The 17,024-nt window shown below is 41.7% G+C and overlaps 1 protein-coding gene across 4 annotated transcripts in view; it reads left to right on the top strand.

The window, feature by feature from the left end:
- LOC122494752 (zinc finger protein 345-like) overlaps positions 1–17,024 on the top strand; it is a 232,203-nt gene that overhangs the window by 123,224 nt on the left and 91,955 nt on the right. For 3 of the 4 annotated variants that reach the window (XM_043600167.1, XM_043600166.1, XM_043600168.1), the window contains exons 1-2: positions 6,517–9,120; positions 13,688–13,814. Coding sequence is in view for 3 of the 4 variants with exons in the window: in XM_043600166.1 (XP_043456101.1) it covers positions 9,094–9,120; positions 13,688–13,814 (154 nt within the window). In the remaining variant the exon portion in view is untranslated. Of the gene's footprint in view, positions 1–6,516; positions 9,121–13,687; positions 13,815–17,024 lie in introns of those variants that run through there. The other variant, XM_043600169.1, reaches the window with a different exon arrangement.

Consider the following 17,024-nt stretch of genomic DNA (forward strand, 5'->3'; position numbering starts at 1 on the left):
GGATCAGTGACCCATATTTGGAAGCCCCCATCTGAATGGGAGAAGCACCACATTTAGACGGCTGTTTCCCTGTCCTGTATGTCTAGTATATTTTAAACAGAGTTTCTTTTTCACATTTTAAAAACCAAAACTTCCCACCTCTCCCCCCCCCCCCCACCCCAGTTTTTAACTTTCCAAGTTGTTCTGGGCCTTGTAGCAAGACTGTGTATTTTGTATTTATTTTTTAGTGCAAAAAGTTGGTTTCATTATGGCATAAGGAGAGGACCTGTGGGCACCAAGAGCCACAGTGGGGTTATGGAGAGTGGCTTGTTATATACTATGGAGCTGGGGGAGGGAAAGGCAAAAGGGAGACTCTCATATGCTAAAGAGGACTCGTAAGATACTGGGGGCCTTGTATTTTTCATTTTCTTAATCCTGCTCTACAGACAGGTACTAAATGGGGAACTAAAGGGGAACGGTTCTCCTCGACTGAAATCCCACCACCAGACCCCATCAGCCACAGGAATCTTGGACTCAACACCTTCCCCTTTGGATCTGTCCTAAAGGGAATGTTTGCAATACTTGCAGGACTTTACCTCAAAGTGACAAGTGTTGACGTCCTAGTGAAAGCCTGGTTGGAGAATGTAGAGAAGATTCCTGCTTATAGGGGGGAAGAGTTCTAAAGACCTAACCTTGAATATCGTTCCTGAGAAGGTTTTAAAGCTTTGGTGAAAACATAAGGCAGAAACACCAAACACATAAATCAATATTTGCGGTTTCTAAATGCATGGATTTTAGGGGGAAAAGATGACATACCCTCGACCTGGAACACCAGGCTTACCTGAGAGCTGGCCATTTCTACTTCTTTCCCCTCATCCTCTAGATTTCTTTCTCAGAAGGTATCGGTGGAGAAATCACAGCTGCATCTGGAGAAAATGCCCTTAAAGGCACCAACAGAACGTCTTCACCAGAAAAGTGCTCATTGGTAGGCAGGACTTTGAAATGCAGGAGGACCAAACTTCCTAGTTTTTTGTGTCAGGAGTTTTTCAGAAACGGAGACTACGTACTTGGAGCCCAACCTCTGAGTTTTCCTTCTATAGTTTCAGTGGCTTCTACTCTCATAGACACCCACAAATTCTGCTACAGAAGAACTGTAGGAAACTATAGGAACAGTGTGCTGGGTGGACCTAATCCTCCCACACTCACGTAGAGGAGACCTTGTTACCTCTCCTTGAGCAAAAGCCTGCACTCAAATCTCATAAATTAATGGGAAGCCTTGCCGACTGACTCTGGCCTCAGGGAGAATCACCTGGAGCACTTAATTAGGTCGACACTGTTGTTTCAATCCACACCAATTGACAGAATCTGAGGAGAGGGTCAACAGCATGGGTGGGTTTTGAAACTCCACACGGGATCCCTTTGGCAACCATTTGGGGAAGTAAGGAAGGTTATGGTTATTATCCAGGTTTAAACCTATTTCTTCTCCAGTGATCAGAGTTTCTGGACATTGGAAAAAAGAGAGTTACAAATTTAAGAGCCAAACACACCTTCAGCTCTTTAGCCGACCTTTTCCATGTCTCCCTAATTCCCAATGACAGGGCTCCAAGGAACCACAGGCATCTTCCTAGTCCTCCCTGTCAATTGGCTTGGAGAAACTACTCTGTGCCTTGGGCATAAACCTGTCTTTGTCCTTATTGACATTTGGGCTACACTCTTAGTGCTCAAACCCAGTGCTACCCAGTTCCCTGCCTCAGAGAACTAAAACAGTTAAAAAAAAAAAAAACACATGGGTCTCCCATAAATAGCAATGGGTCCCAGTCTATGAACTTATTCCCTGTATATAGGCCTGTTGAGCATTACACACCCATTTATCCTTAGTTCACTTGCCCCAATTCATTTACTAGACTGAGATTTCTTTAGAAAATGTCATGCCAGAAATTCTTTTTGCCACCAAGGGAAAATATCTAGAATTTGACAGTAGTAACCACATTTGGAAAGAAGGGGAAATAAATGACATTTCAACATGTTTTCTAAGCTCTATCTCTGATGGCACTTTAGCTGAGATTAGTGGAGCTGATCATTTAGTCCTATTGAATGAGCTACCAACCTTCTTGTGAGGAAAATGTTCAACTGATATTGGCACAATCCACAGTGCATCACTCATCAAGTTTCAAATAGGTCCTTCAAAATCTCTGCCCTGAATTACTCCTAGGGCAGTTGGGAATAAGGAAACCCAACAGTACATCAAGCACATAAGAGAGGAATACAAGGCTTAGGCCCTAGATCAATGGTCACACTCAAGCCATCTTGGGCCACAGCTGCATCAAAGGCCAGGACTTCGGACCATGGCAGCCACGGGGGTGGGGGCCTGGAGAGCACAGGGTGGAGGTCCTGGGGGATAGGAGGTTCCTGGGAAGGAGGGTCCTGGCAAGGGAGGGGATACCAGTCCCTGTATGACCCCTATTGTACCTGTGAGAAAACCCAAAGGCTGAGGATGGAAGTTTGATTAGGAACCTTGAGCAATAAATAACATTGATATCTATCTATATCTTTTGTTCCCAACATTCATGCACTAGTGATGTCTATTCCCATTGAAAACCGATTTTTCCCTGAAACACCCATGCAGTCCTTTTCAATATAGTTCATTTGATAAGGATAGCCAGTATCTTTTTACCTTCTCTTGGGAGGAAAGGCAATACACCTGGTCAGTAATCCTCAGGGTTCCACAGAGGGTCCATCCTGTATGTGACAATCTTAAAGACTATATTAGATGATAGGAAGTTTTCTGCAGTTTCTCCCATGTTATAGTATGTACATAATTTCATTCTCTGCTCCCCTTCTGAAGGTTCTTTGCATGACACCAGTATACACCTGTGAAAACTTGTGGCTTTAAAGAGACATAAAGTGCCCAAAGAAAAATTGCAGTTTGCTCAAAACCAGCCTAGATATTCAAGGCATCTGCTGTCAGAACAAGGACTACATTTCAAGACATCCTGAAAATCAAAAACCTAAAACTAAGTACCAATTTTGAGACTCTGGGACTGTTTGGTCATTTCTGAAGTTTGATTCCAAACTTCTCTCTTACAGTTGAAAGTGCATATGCTTTATTTAAACAGGACAAACCTTACCCTATTATTTGGAAAGAGAGGGATGACAGAGTAATTGAGACTTGAATGCAAAGTCTAAATCTATAAAAGCTTCTCAAAGTCAACACCCATAAATCAAACAACACAGTTAACAAATGGGCAAAAGACATGAATAGACAGTTTTTGAGAGAAGATAGCCAGAATGCTAACAGACACATGTAAAGATGATCAACATCCCTCATCATCACAGCAACACAAATCAAAACACTGATGAGGTATCACTTCCCACCTGTCAGAATGGGTAAAATTGACAACACAAGAAACCACAGGGTTTGGTGAGGATGAAGAGAAGGGGAATCCTGTTGCACTGTAGGTGGGAAAGCAAAGTGGTGCAGCAGCCATTCAGGAGAACAGTATGAGGTTTTAAAATAACTAAAAATGGAATTAGAGGTGCTTGGGTGCCTCAGTTGGTGGAGGGTCTAACTCTTGATTTTGCTCAGGTCTTGCTCTCATGGGCATGGGTCAAGCCCCACATGGGGCTCCAAAGTGAGTATGGAGCCTCTCTTCCTCTCTCTGCTACTCCCACACTCACACTTGCTCACAATCTCCCTCAAATAAATAAACATTAAAAACAAAGAAAAACTTTGTGTCAGTTCATGGTGGCCCAAATAGGAAACTTGTATGATTTAACTCTTCCTAAATTTCTTAAGACTTTTTTTTGCAGACTCGGCACATCATCTATACTGGATGATGATCCTTATACGTCAGACGTTTTGCCTTTAGCACTCATTGATGGTTTCAGCTGTGCATGCACAAGCTGAGGGACCAACCTACTGACAGGAAAAGTATCACAAGTAGATAGTCTCCTGAAATAGCTACCAAACATCCTTGTCCTAGGGAGCGTCCTTTATACCCGGTAACTTTTTATACCCTGTCTTCCATCATTACAATTTTTCTCTTTTTCATTAGGCCACCTGGAAGCAAGTAAACAACTGGGGCTTAATCAAGGCATTTCCCCCAACTGTCAGGACATTTATCTTGAGAGACAATCACTATGTGTTCAGGCTTTTCTCTGTAGCCTGGAGAAATTACAAAACCTCCCCATCTCATGAGGAAAATATAGTCTGTTGTTCTTCCTGTCAGTGATTTATATATTCATGCCTCCAAGAGTGTTATGTTCAATTACACGTCAGTGACCTTGTAAGTAATACTGTGAATAAAGTAATCTATTCTAGGGATGCCTGGGTGGCACAAGTCAGTTAAGCCTCAGAGTCTTGATCTTGGCTAAGGTCCTGTTTTCATGGTTTGAGTTCCAGCCCCACATCAGGCTCTGTGCTGATGGTGTGGAGCCTGCTTGGGATTCTGTCTTCCCTTCCCTGTCCCCTCCCCCTCTTTGCTCTTTCTCCCTCTCTCTCACACACACACACTGAATAAATTAATTAAAATAAACAAAAAATGTAATCTATTCTAGTAATAAATAATAAATTACAGGCATAAAATAAAACCTTTTATAATTATCCTATAAACAGCTGTTCAATTATGTTGTTAATGGTCCCAGAAATAAGGCCAGAGTCTTATCAGTAATATAAGAGTTTGTCCTGTAATAATGAAGAAATACTTGAAATTATCTTTGAATGCATAACTTTCAATATGAGAGATTATAGTTGCCCAGCATTTATCTGGATATGGGGTTTGAAGACTGTTGCACAAAGACGCTTTAAATGTCCTTCAAGAAATACAGTTAAGGGAAACTGTTTCTGAATTTAATGTGACTGACCACAGGTGAAGGTGTAGGGAAAGCTAGGTTTTAGGGAATGCAGGCATTCAAGACCAAGTGTTGAACATTGTGCCTTGTGTCCTAGGAGAAATGTTGACATCTTGACAGAAGAAATACTTAAGGAAATCCATTAGCATGATTAAGTGTTTTCAGTTATAATTGTAATAGTGAACTGCCTAGGACAGAAGAAAATGCAGGTGGATGTGTCAGCTGATACATATAAAAAGAATGGTGGTAGGTAGTCAGTAATTAATAGACATTTCCAGCCTGAGGAACTGAAATGGATAGATGTGCCGAAGTTCACTTGGTCTATATTGAGCTTTGATGTCAATTGACTCTTTCGAAAATAAACAGGTTACAAGGATTGTGTTTGCCAGTCTCAGTTTTATTAAAAATGTTCACTTACTTGAGAGAGAGAGAAAGAGAGGAAGAGAGAGAGAGAGAGAGAGAGAGAGAGAGCAAGTTAGAACCAGGGAGGGGCAGAGAGAGAGGGACAAAGAGAATCCCAAACAGGCTCTGTGCTGTCAGAGCAGAGCCTGATGTGGGGCTTGATCTCACAATCCCTGATCTCACAAACAAAATCAAGAGATGCTCAACCAACTGAGCCACCCAGTCTCATGTCAATTTCTTAGTTCAGCCTGAACAACCGGAAAGGGACAGGAATTCTGACACCCCCAAAAGGGTATAGGACATTCTTGCTCCATGGGAGTTTCAGGAGCCAACCCATTCATCACTCTGCTTTCCATTTCTGAACATCTAAAGGTCAGTCAAGTGTTAAAAAGTAAATATACATACATAGACTTTGTGAAATGGAAAGAGGACCCAGCAGTGCCTTCAACTGTCTCTCTTTTGACCTTCGTCTGTACTTTCTAGCTGATTCCATTCTTCTTTCCAGGTCAGCATTTAGCTCAGGAAGAAGCCCCAGCAGGCAAAGCATCCCAGGATGGGAAAGGAAACTACCCCCTCCAGCAACAGGCACTGCCTGAGCCAGCAGGACCCCACATGCCTCACAGCAATGCAGTGATTGGCCTGACCTTCACCACCTGCATGTACCACCACCCTTCCTCCTACATTTTCTTTATATAAACCTGGAAGGATTTTCGGCAGGTTGGGGACAGTGTTTGAGATGTTAGTTACCTGCCTTCTCAGTGTTGGCCTCCGTGAAGAAAATCTTGTTTTATCACCATTCATCTTGCCGGTGTTCTTGCTGGCTCCGGGGGTCCCACACAGACCAGATTTGGCCACTTGCCACTGACAAAATCCAAAGGCAGAGAGATGAGAGGTGGTGAAACATGAGAGGAAGTTATTTCAGGGAGGCTGACACTGCAAAGATGGCTGAATAACGTCTCAAGGCCTGTCTCCAAAGTGCTGGATACACTTCCAGGTTTATGGAAGGGAAAAGGGGAGAGGTGGGTGGAGGGGCAAAAGGAGTCAGTATCTGCAGGTAGACTGTGAAGTCTGTCATTGTCCTGGAGTCAATCCAGGGTGGGGTCTTTCTGGCTCTGGGCAGTCCTTGAGGCTTGAGGGGTAGTTCCAGTTGCCCTGAGGGATACTTTGTCCTCAGGGTCTTCCTCCTGGGCCAGGAGACAAGCTGGAAGGAACCCAGTGAGGAAGTTTGAGGTCAAAATTGAGGCAGCAAAAGTCTGTCTTGCCCTTGGATTTGGTCAGCCATGAGTGGCAGAACTGGGTCTGTCTGGGGCCACTGGAACCAGGTGCTCCTGTACCCTTGGGTCATGCTTACAAAATCATTACCACAATCTGTCCAGTAAACATATCCCTCATCTCTCATAGTTAAGATTGTGTGTGTACGTGTGTGTGCCAAGAACACTTCCAATAGCCTCTCTCAGCAAATCTTAAGGGTATAATACACTAGTATTAACCATACTCACCAAGCTGTAAACATTCACTGCTTACACATCCTGCATTAGTAGTGCTTTTTGCCACTTGACCAACATCTAAACATCTCCCCCATCCTCAGCCCCTGGCAACAAACATGCTAATCTTTAATAATTTGCCTTTTTTAAGATTTGCATGTATGTGATTTCATACAGTATATATTTTTCTGTGTGTGGCTTATATAACTTAACAAAATATCTTCTAGCAACCTCTAAGTTGCTGGAAATGGAAAAATGTCCTTCTTTTCTGAGGCTGATACATATACCAAGAATAAATTAGATGAGGGACCTCTACTAGGAAGGAGTTAATAGCAGAGATGAACCTTTAATTTTTATTTATTGTAAATTTTATTGATTTATTTTGAGAGAGAGAGAGAGAGAGAGAGAGAGAGAGAGAGAGAGAGAGAAACAGAGAGAGAACGAGCAGGGTTGGAGCAGATAGGGAGACAGGGGATCTGAAGTGGGCTCTGTGCTGAAAGCAGAGAGCCCGATGTGGGGCTCAAACTAACCAACTGTGAGTTCAGGATCGAAGCCAAGGAGGGACACTTAACTGACTGAGCCATTCAGGTGACCCCTGTGATGAACATTTTATAGAGTTATCTGCCTGGCAGGGCAAACATATGTTTGATAAACATTTGCTCTTTCCTTTTTCTTTGAATGCACTTCCTACTTTTTGAGATGTAAATCCCTATCCCCTCCTCCTTAATTCAAAATGGTATATAAGTATCAACTGCCTGACTTTGAGTCTCATCATCTTTAAGTTTCTCATAACTAAGAAGTTGTTTTTTTTTGTCTTGTGACCGTGCCTTATATCAGTTTAATTGATAGGCTGGCCAAAGAATAGAGAACAGATGAAGGAAAATGTTTTATTCTTGTACACATTCATTCTGCTGTTAAAAACGACCTCTGTTCTTCAGAGCTAAAATATAATGGGAAGACAGAGTTTGGGCAAAAGAGGAATAATAGCTTTATTGTTTTGTCAGGCAGAAGAGGCTGAAGTAGGTTAAAGCCTTCAACCTTGCAAGCCCACCCAGAAGAGGCTGGGGTGGGGGGCGTTTATAGGGAAATACACGATCCATAGATGTTGACAGGAATTGTGTTTGTGTTGCCAGCCTTTGTCATCATATTTCCAGTGTGGGCCTTTGTTCCTTAAAGAAAAAAAAAAAGGGGGGCGGGGCGTAAGAAGGGATAAGGAGGGGTTTCTCCAAGAGAAAAAAAAAGTTACTTAGTTTAATAGCAAGGCTTGCTGTTGGTTTCATGCCACCATTTTGATTTGTTCAACTTGATGTTTCTAAGGGGCTTCAGTTTCAGGCAGCAGGACAACTGAAGTTAGACCACTTCATATTTTACTGTGACAAACCAGTCAATATTTTCTAGGATGGCTACAATAAAGACAACAGGATGACACCAAATTTCAGTGAAAATAATGAAAAATTAGAAATCTCATATATTGCTGTAAGGAGTTAGAAAATACATTCACTTGGGAAAACTGTTTGGCAGCGACTTGCAAAAATAAGCTTTGCTACTGAAGGGGAGGGTTTTATCCTTCCAAAATGTGTCTCTTTGGCCTAAGGATTACTTTAAAGGAACAGACAAAGGAAAAGCTGTGGACCCAGTAGAGGTTTGCTTTTGAAAGAGCCATTTGCTTTTATAAAGGAAAGCCTCATTTGTGAGGGTGCCTCCCTCTTCTGCAGGGGAAAGAGGAAGAATGTGTAAATCTCCAGAAACTCTGGTCAGTGGAGAAGGCATGGATTTAAATCTGGACAACGACCATAGCCATGATACTCTTTTTGTCTGGTCACCTCCCCAAAACCTTCCCAATAGGATCAACTTGTGGAATTTCAAAAAATGATCAGATCCGGTGCCCTCCCCCTCAGATTCTGTCCATTGGGGTTTGTTGAAACAATGATGATGTTTTAGTTAAGTGCTCCAGGTGATTCTAAGTGAAGCCAGGAAGAAGCACGAAGATTTCCCATTAATTTAAGAGAGGTGAGTGCAGGCTTTGACTCTAGGAGAGGTACCAGGGTCTGCTCTATGGGAGTCGCAGAGGATCAGGTCCATGTAACAAACTGTGCCAATGCTGGAGCAGCATTTGTGGGGGTCTGTGGGAGGAGAAGTCCTGTGACAACAAGGAAGGAAAATTCAGAGATTATTCTCCAAGTTGGAGCTCAAAGGTTTTGAATAGCTCCTGATACAAAGAACTAGGAGGTTGGGCCTTTTCTGCATTACAAAGTCCTGCCTGCAGGCGATCAGTTTACAGGTGGAGAGGCTGTGTTCCTGGCTTGGAAGACATTTTCTCCTGATACAGCTGTGAGATCTCCAGCAAAATCTTCGGAGAAGAAATCTAGGGGACCAGATGAAAGACGAAATGGCCAGTTCACAGGTAAACTGTGCGTCCGAGGTCAGAGCCCGTGCCCTCTTTTTCTCTTGAAAGTCCATGCTAACTGAAATTCCAAGTGTTGGTTTTTCTAGTTCTGAGATTTCTGATCTATTTTTCACCTAATTTTTAAGCTTTTCCGATGATACTCAAGATTAGGTTTGTAGAACACTCTTCCATTGCATCGCTGAGCCTTCTCCCCCTTCTCCAACTCCAAATTAAAGTTCTGCAAGTATTGAAAATATTCCCTTTGTGAACCAACTACAGGGGAAGGCATTGAGTCCAAGATTCCTATTGCTGATGGCTCTGGTCCTGGGTTAGCACTCAAGGAAAATAATTCCCATTAGGTCAGATCTGGATGCTTTATCACCTCTCTGGAGACCAGGAGGAAGAAAGTGCACAAATACACAGGATGGATATGAGGCCCGGGTTAACTCCAAAGTTGTCTGATAAAATGAAGACTTTTGCTCTTTAGAATGTAAAAAAGATACCCCATTTTCAGTTTATTTCATTACAATTGATTTCATTATTGCTGATATGAAATGCTTTAACTTGGCTTTGTGCTCTCTACTAGATTTCTCCTCTATAACGTGCAAATTTCCCTTCTCATCTGTAAAGGTTTTAGGTAGATTTCCTGAGTGGTGTTCAGAAACCATCCCATTTCAACTGGAAACCTCTTCTGAGTTTCTCTTTGCCTGTAGTTCTGATGAAAGGAACGGAGGCAAAAGAAATGTCGATAGGATTAAATTTTCTTACAGCTTGCCATCCATTGATAAACACTAGATATAGGCAGAGTATGACATTGCTCAAGGAATTCACAATTGCCTTCATGTGAATGCTTTGCTAGAGGCAAAAGGGAAGCTTAGCTTGAGGAGAGGCAGACTGCCAGTATTCTGTATGTCTTCTTGACTATCTGGAAATGCTTTAGAAACTTCTTTTATCTCTATGCCTCCAACTTAAAGTATATCATCAGTGTCTCCTCACAATCCTACTGCAGCCCTTGGTGCCACAATTCCTCTCTCTGTGCTTTCATCAAAACAGCTTTTTTGACCAAAGAGGGCTCCAGAATCCTTTCTTGACCCCTTCTCCCAACCCACATCCCAGCAGTTTCCACTGGACAATGAAGGCCCTCACCTTTGTGTAGTAGAGATATTGACTTCTGGGAATGGAGGTTCTAAATCACTCAGACCTCCATCCTGTAGATTGTTAGTTTACTCCACACTCTTGATGCAAATCTATTATTCTATTTACTTTGTATTTTCAGAACAAGAAAAGAAGAATCCCATAGTTTACATGCTTGCACCTTAGAATACTGAAATAGAATAGAGCAGAAATGAGGATTGAAACAAAAGCTTTTAGTGAAACAGCATATGGTGAGATCATCAAGTACAATGGTCAAGAAACTATTCTTGAGATGTTGGATGATGCAAGATAGTTTATTGGAGTAGCACAGAGTCTGGACCTGTGGGCAAAGAGAGCTATACTGTGGCTTCATGAAGCTTATATGTCCTGGGGAGGAGGGTACATGCACGCAGTATTAGATCACAAATATTCCTTTGGATTTTTTTTTAAGTTTATTTACTTATTTTGAGAAGGAGATAGTGCACGTGAGGGGGGAATAGGGAAAAATGGGGAGAGAAAGAGAATCCCAAGTAGACTCCACACTGTAGCAGCACGGAGCCCTATTCAGGGTTCGACTCAAACTGTGAGATCATGACCTGAGCCAGAACCAAGAGCTGGAGGCTTAACCCATTGAACCACTCAGGTCCCCTTTCCTTTGAATTTCTAATTGTAACACTGCTTCTGCAGGATTTCTCTGGTGATTACCGTTCACTTCAATGTTAGTTATTGAGGACATGTATAGGCAGTCAGGAGACCCCTTCAGAATGTAGCAAGCAGCAGTTACTGGATGCTTATTAAAACCATGCAGGCTGTAGGTCAATCTTCTGGGCTAACGGTGAACAATTTTCTCTTTGTATCCCTCATCATACTAGACTCAAATAATAGCTGTCTATGTATATCATTCAACGTGTTTGTGTGAATAAAAGACCTAAGCATCAGTATCCAAAATGAGATTTATGAGTTTAATGTCACTGAAAATGTTTCTTAGTTACCATGACCATTTTCTACTCTTCACTTTTTTTTTTTGGTTTATTTGTTTTGTGTATGAGTGAGAGTGAGATCGAGAAAACACAAATGGATAAGGGGCAGAGAGAGGGAGAGAGACACAATTCAAGCACGCTCCCTGTTATCATTGCAAAGTCCAATGTAGGGCTCAAACTCAGGAGCCTTGAGATTACAACCTGAGCCAAAATCGAGAGTCATATGATTAACTACCTGAGCCACCCAGGTGGCCGTTCACTCTATCACTTTTATTGTGTATGTAACTACTTTCTAAATGTATGGATATGTGCATGAAGTGTAAAAAGATCAATTTTGTGGGGACACATTCTTGTTTCCATCATTCTTTTCAGCTTTGACACCTGGTATGAACATTGCTTTAGGATCCCCTCTGGATATCAGCCAGTGTGCCATTTTAGATCAACTCTAGGTCAGAGAACCGGGTTAAAACCTAGTCTCTTCCATGTACTGGATGCTTGACACAATACTCAGAGAAATAGAAGACTAACGTGTTTGCTCTCATAGGTGATAATTCTTTATAATTATCGTTTATTTTCCATTAATATATGAAAAATGGATAGGTGCCTTCTACTAAGTAGGAAATGCTCAGAAAGGCTTGTTGTTGCCTATTTTGCTATTCTAGTGGAACCTGTGTTTGTTAAAAACCCATTTAGTTCCAAGTATTCCAAGAGTTCTTGCCTTTGAGTTCTTGCTCTTTGTTATTTAAAGATCTATTCCCTGGCCAACAGGCTAATACCTTGTTAGAAATGCAGAATCTAGGGGCGCCTGGGTGGCGCAGTCGGTTAAGCCTCCGACTTCAGCCAGGTCATGATCTCGAGGTCCGTGAGTTCGAGCCCCGCGTCAGGCTCTGGGCTGATGGCTCGGAGCCTGGAGCCTGTTTCCGATTCTGTGTCTCCCTCTCTCTCTGCCCCTCCCCCGTTCATGCTCTGTCTCTCTCTGTCCCAAAAATAAATAAAAACGTTGAAATGCAGAATCTAGGGACACTTGGATGCCTCAGTCAGTTAACCATCTGACTCTTGATTTCAGCTCAGGTCATTAGCTCATGATTCCTGAGATGCACCTCCAAGTCAGACTCTGCACTGACAGTGGGGACCCTGCTTGGGATTCTCTCTCTCCCACTCTGTTGACCATCTCCCCTCTCTGTCTGTCTCTCTTTCAAAATAAGTATATAAACTTAAAAAATAAAAAGCTTTCCAATACACCGTTGTGAAATTGTAATTCATATTAGAATATGCTACATACATTGTAACACACCTTGACTTTCCATCTAAGAAAGAGACACAAGGTATACTATGTGATGTGAATATAGTATTTAAAAATGTGGATGCCTTTGTTGATGCCTTCATTTTATGAATTCGCTTGAATAAACACAATATTCATACTGGTTCTTACCTCAAAGTTAGAAAATACATGAAAGCATATTATTGTGTTGAAAAAGATCTTTCTGCAGAAAGCAGGAAACCTCTCTAAGTCAGAACCAGTTTTCCTAAAGTACCTGAAGAAACAGGAATTCACTTCTTGGTGAGTCACAGATAGATTCTATACCAGCTGGGGTTGTCACACAAAGGAAATGTGAATTTTAACAATTAAGGAGATCACAGGGAATCACTTCCAAAGCAGAGACCCTGGGAAGGGAATGGCTTCATATATAGTCAGGGTGGAGAATTAGAGGGAGAGCCCATCATCTTATGTAAAGGTGGGGATAAGGTTGCACTTGGCCCTGAAGAAAACAGTTGTATACAGGGGCGCCTGGGTGGCTCAATTGGCTGAGCATCCAACTTCAGCTCAGGTCATGATCTTGCAGGCTGTATGCTCGAAATCTTGCGGTTTGTGAGTGCGATCCCTGCATTGGGCTTTGTGCTGACAACTCAAAAGCCTGGAGCCTGCTTCTGATTTTGTGTCTCCCTCTCTGTCCCTCCCGTGCTCGTGCTCTGTCTGTCTCTCTCTCAAAAATAAATACACATTCGATTTTTTTCTTTTTTAAAGCAAACCCTTCTATACACACTCTAGATGTTACATAGTAAATGAGGTTTGTGCTCGATCTTAGGTGGAGAGTTTAGCATTATAATGAGGTCATGGTAACAATCCTCTCCCCGTGGTTGACACCACTGTCTACTTGCTTAGGAGTGAGTCAGGGGATAAGCTCAGACTGGGTGGGTATAAGCTCTTTCTCAGATGACATACCTTTTGTTGTATACGTTCTGTTTCCATCACAAGAGACGATGGCCCTGGGGTGTTGCTGCCTGAAGTAACAGATAAGGTTGAAAGAAGAAGTGAAATAAAATGAGGGACTAAGGGCAGTGGGTATCAACAAGTAACCAGTGAAGGTCAGGTCTTGGGGTCCAGCTGGTGACATTAACTCCCTCCTGCATCTTAGGTACCATTATGAATGCTGCTTATGGCTACTTGGTAACTGTGGCATTTGTTGCAGGGACTGCTGACCTTCAGGGATGTGGCCATAGAATTCTCCCAGGACGAATGGGGATGCCTGAACCAGAGTCAGCGAGAACTGTACAGGGATGTGATGTTAGAGACCTGTGGACACCTCCTCTTCTTGGGTGAGGATAACTCCTTCCAGACTTTCCAAACCACACTCGCGGGTTTGTTCCTTCCTTTGAAGACTGTCTCTTGGAAACATCCTCTTTGCATGACTGGGATTCAGATCCCGGCAGTCAGGGAAAGAAGTAAGGGTTTGTAGATACAGAGAAATATAAAGGTGTCCTTTTCAGCTGTAGATTCCCCTTCTTTAAGGTTAGGTAAGAGCATCATCATCTATAGATGGTGGTAATTGTAAACATTGAGTGGCATAAATGGGTACTGCCCACTTAAGCTCCCAACTGCTACTCATTCCTGTAGTGGTAGTACTTGAAAGTGAGGTCATGATGTGAACACTGGAAATTCCTCTTGAGTGTACTAAAGGGGCTGTTGGGCCACAGCATTTGGGAAATCATTTTCTAGAATTCTGCACTGTCCTCTCTTGTGTACTGAGCACAATATTGGGTTGAAAGATAGAATCTGAGAAATAGTTACATTCTTTTTTTTTTTTCTGATAACCAAGTGTCAACTGTGTCAAATCCAGACCTGGTCATTTTTTTTGGAACAAAAGAGGGAGCTCTGGGATGTGAAGAGAAAGAAGACTAGCCTCACCCCTAGGTTGCTGGGCATGAATGAAAAAGATGATAATGGTGAAATGTAAACAGGGTGAAGCTAGACCTTAAAATGTGGTTGGAGTAGCTCTCCTTGAATGGGAATTAGTTTGAGAAGCCTAGTATTATATCTGTCCCTCTCATGGCAGGACATCAGCTATCCAACACATCATGCTCTTACATTCTCTAAGGATTCTTTCTTCAGTTCCAGTGATGGTCCATCATCTTCACAGTGAGTGCCAGGAGACTCCCCTTGGAGCTTGAGGGTCTCCAAAGTCTGAGAGCTTCTCCATTGCATTGAAGAGCCTGGGGAATTCTCCATATTTCTGAGACATTCTATCCTAAGCCATTGCCAATTTCTGTTTTGCCTCCTGTGAGACGGGTGTCAGGGTAGTGGTGGACATACTGTGTTTGGTGCCCAAATCGCAGGAACACTGGGGACAGGGATCACGTGATTTCTGGTTTGTGCTTTCCAATGCTACTGGGGCTTTAATTCTTTTCTTAAATTTTTATGTTAGTTTATTTTTGAGCGAGCGAGAGAGGGAGGCAGAGCCATTGTGGGGGAGGGGCAGAGAGAGAGGGGCACAGAATCAGAAGCAGACTCCAGGCTCTGAGCTGTCACCACAGAGCCTGACTTGGGGTTCAAACTCACAGATCATGAGATCATGTCCTGAGCTGAAGTCAGATGCTCAACCAACTGAGCCAGCCAGGCGCCCCACTGAGGCTTTCATCTTCATCGTACAACACTGAGATTGAGTACTTTCATCAGATAAAAAAGCACTTTCTAAAATGAGAAAATCTCATCCTCTGTTTCACTTCAGAAGTTCATTTTTCTTATGAACGATAAGAAATTTCCACTCTATGTGTTCCATTCCTCAATGGTGAACTAACTTGTCTGTGTATTCTAGCATTCCTACCAATATTAATGCCACCAGAGAACTAGAACATTGAGAACTTAGAACTCACAGCCTGTAATGAAGTCTCAATGGTTACATTATTTCTTAGTAACTTCATCATTTTCTACTTTTTTTCTTGTATAATAGCAAATTCCTTTGTCTTTGTCATAAACGTTTTCACTTTCTGAAACGTTTTTTCAATTTCTTCATGAGATTCATTTCTGATTCATTAGATCGAAATTCTGACATGGCATGCACCTCATGAGGTATGAGGTAGATCATTTGGGTTGACCTGTTGGTCCTGCAGAGTTTTCCTGATATCATTTAGTTACGTGTTCCCTCTTCTTCCTCCAGGAGTCTCTCTAAGATGATCATTTGAATTGTTTGCCATGCTTTATTGGCTTGATATTTGAATAAAATGGATATTTTCATGTTGGCATGTAGACACTGATTACATATTTGTTCTGGACGTTTATTTCACAGCTGTCATATGTGTCCTTTGAAGAATGTTAGGCACTTGATCCCAATGTGACCCATTACAGGTTCCTTATTTCCTGTGTGCTCTATGCTGGATCCCTCCACTAGAAGGTGGATATATTTTCTCTGTTATCATTAAGTATCTTTACAGGAAGATGTACATAGTCATCTCATTTATTCTGGAAGCTTCCTCCTTCATTTCACTTTGTTTGTTGTCTGATTTGGAAAATGAAGGATTTCTTTTATGTGTGCTGTAGGAATTGCTGTTTGAAGTAGAGATTGTGAATCAGGGCTCAGTCCTGTAAATTTCCATTGTATTCTGCCTGTGTGACCCATAGATATTCTTCCTTACCTCTTTTCTGTTGCTCCAGAAAAAGAAAATATGCATCATATATGTTCAAATGCCTTCAAATTGTAAAATGTAATCCAGCACAAAAGAGAATTGAGACCTAGACTTTCAATGCTATAAAAGACTCAAAAACAATACCTATTTCTATTTGTGAGTGTGTATGTTTGTGGTGTTAGCAAGTCACAAAACCCTTCTCCCCCAATAGATGTATAAGCTTTACTCGTTGAAAACATTTCTTAGTTTTAAGGAGAGTAAACATTTTATTCTATCACTTTTATTCTTTTGTATTCAATTAGTAATATTCATATTTTATGTGGTATCCTCACTTTTCGCTTTATGTTACTCAGTTTTGTGGTTTTATCATATTTGCGTTACCATTGTCATGTTGAAACTTTCTATGAACCTTCTTAAAGGATTATCTCTTTATAAGGGTTGGTGTGTTTCTCTTAGATGAATTAAGTCAGATAATCTGGATAAAGACACATACTATACTATTACTGCAATTTTGCCACATATTCTTTTGAAAGATGAAAAACAATACTATTGTTCTCATAAGTTACTGGGATTGGTGGGTGAATTTATGCAAAACTGTTAGAATGGTTTGTACTGTGTAGTAAGTGTTCAAGGAGAATGGTTGTTTCTGTTCATGATATGAGGAGTAGTAATTTCCTCATTATTCTTCAAGTTCAAAGTCCTCCGTGATTTCTTCTTTTTTTTTTTTTTTTTTTTGTTTCTTCTTGGAATATAGAAGTGTGGCTCTTGAAGTGAGGATGTTGGCATGAGTTTTAGGCTTGTGAGAAATGTAGAAACTCAGGCCCCACCTAAAAATCCAAATCAGAATGTGAGTTTTAAGAAGATGCTCTGTTTGTTTTCATACACATTGACATTGAAGTGCACGTG

The sequence above is a fragment of the Prionailurus bengalensis genome, chromosome E2 (assembly GCF_016509475.1).
Source record: "Prionailurus bengalensis isolate Pbe53 chromosome E2, Fcat_Pben_1.1_paternal_pri, whole genome shotgun sequence".
Taxonomy (NCBI): domain Eukaryota; kingdom Metazoa; phylum Chordata; class Mammalia; order Carnivora; family Felidae; genus Prionailurus; species Prionailurus bengalensis.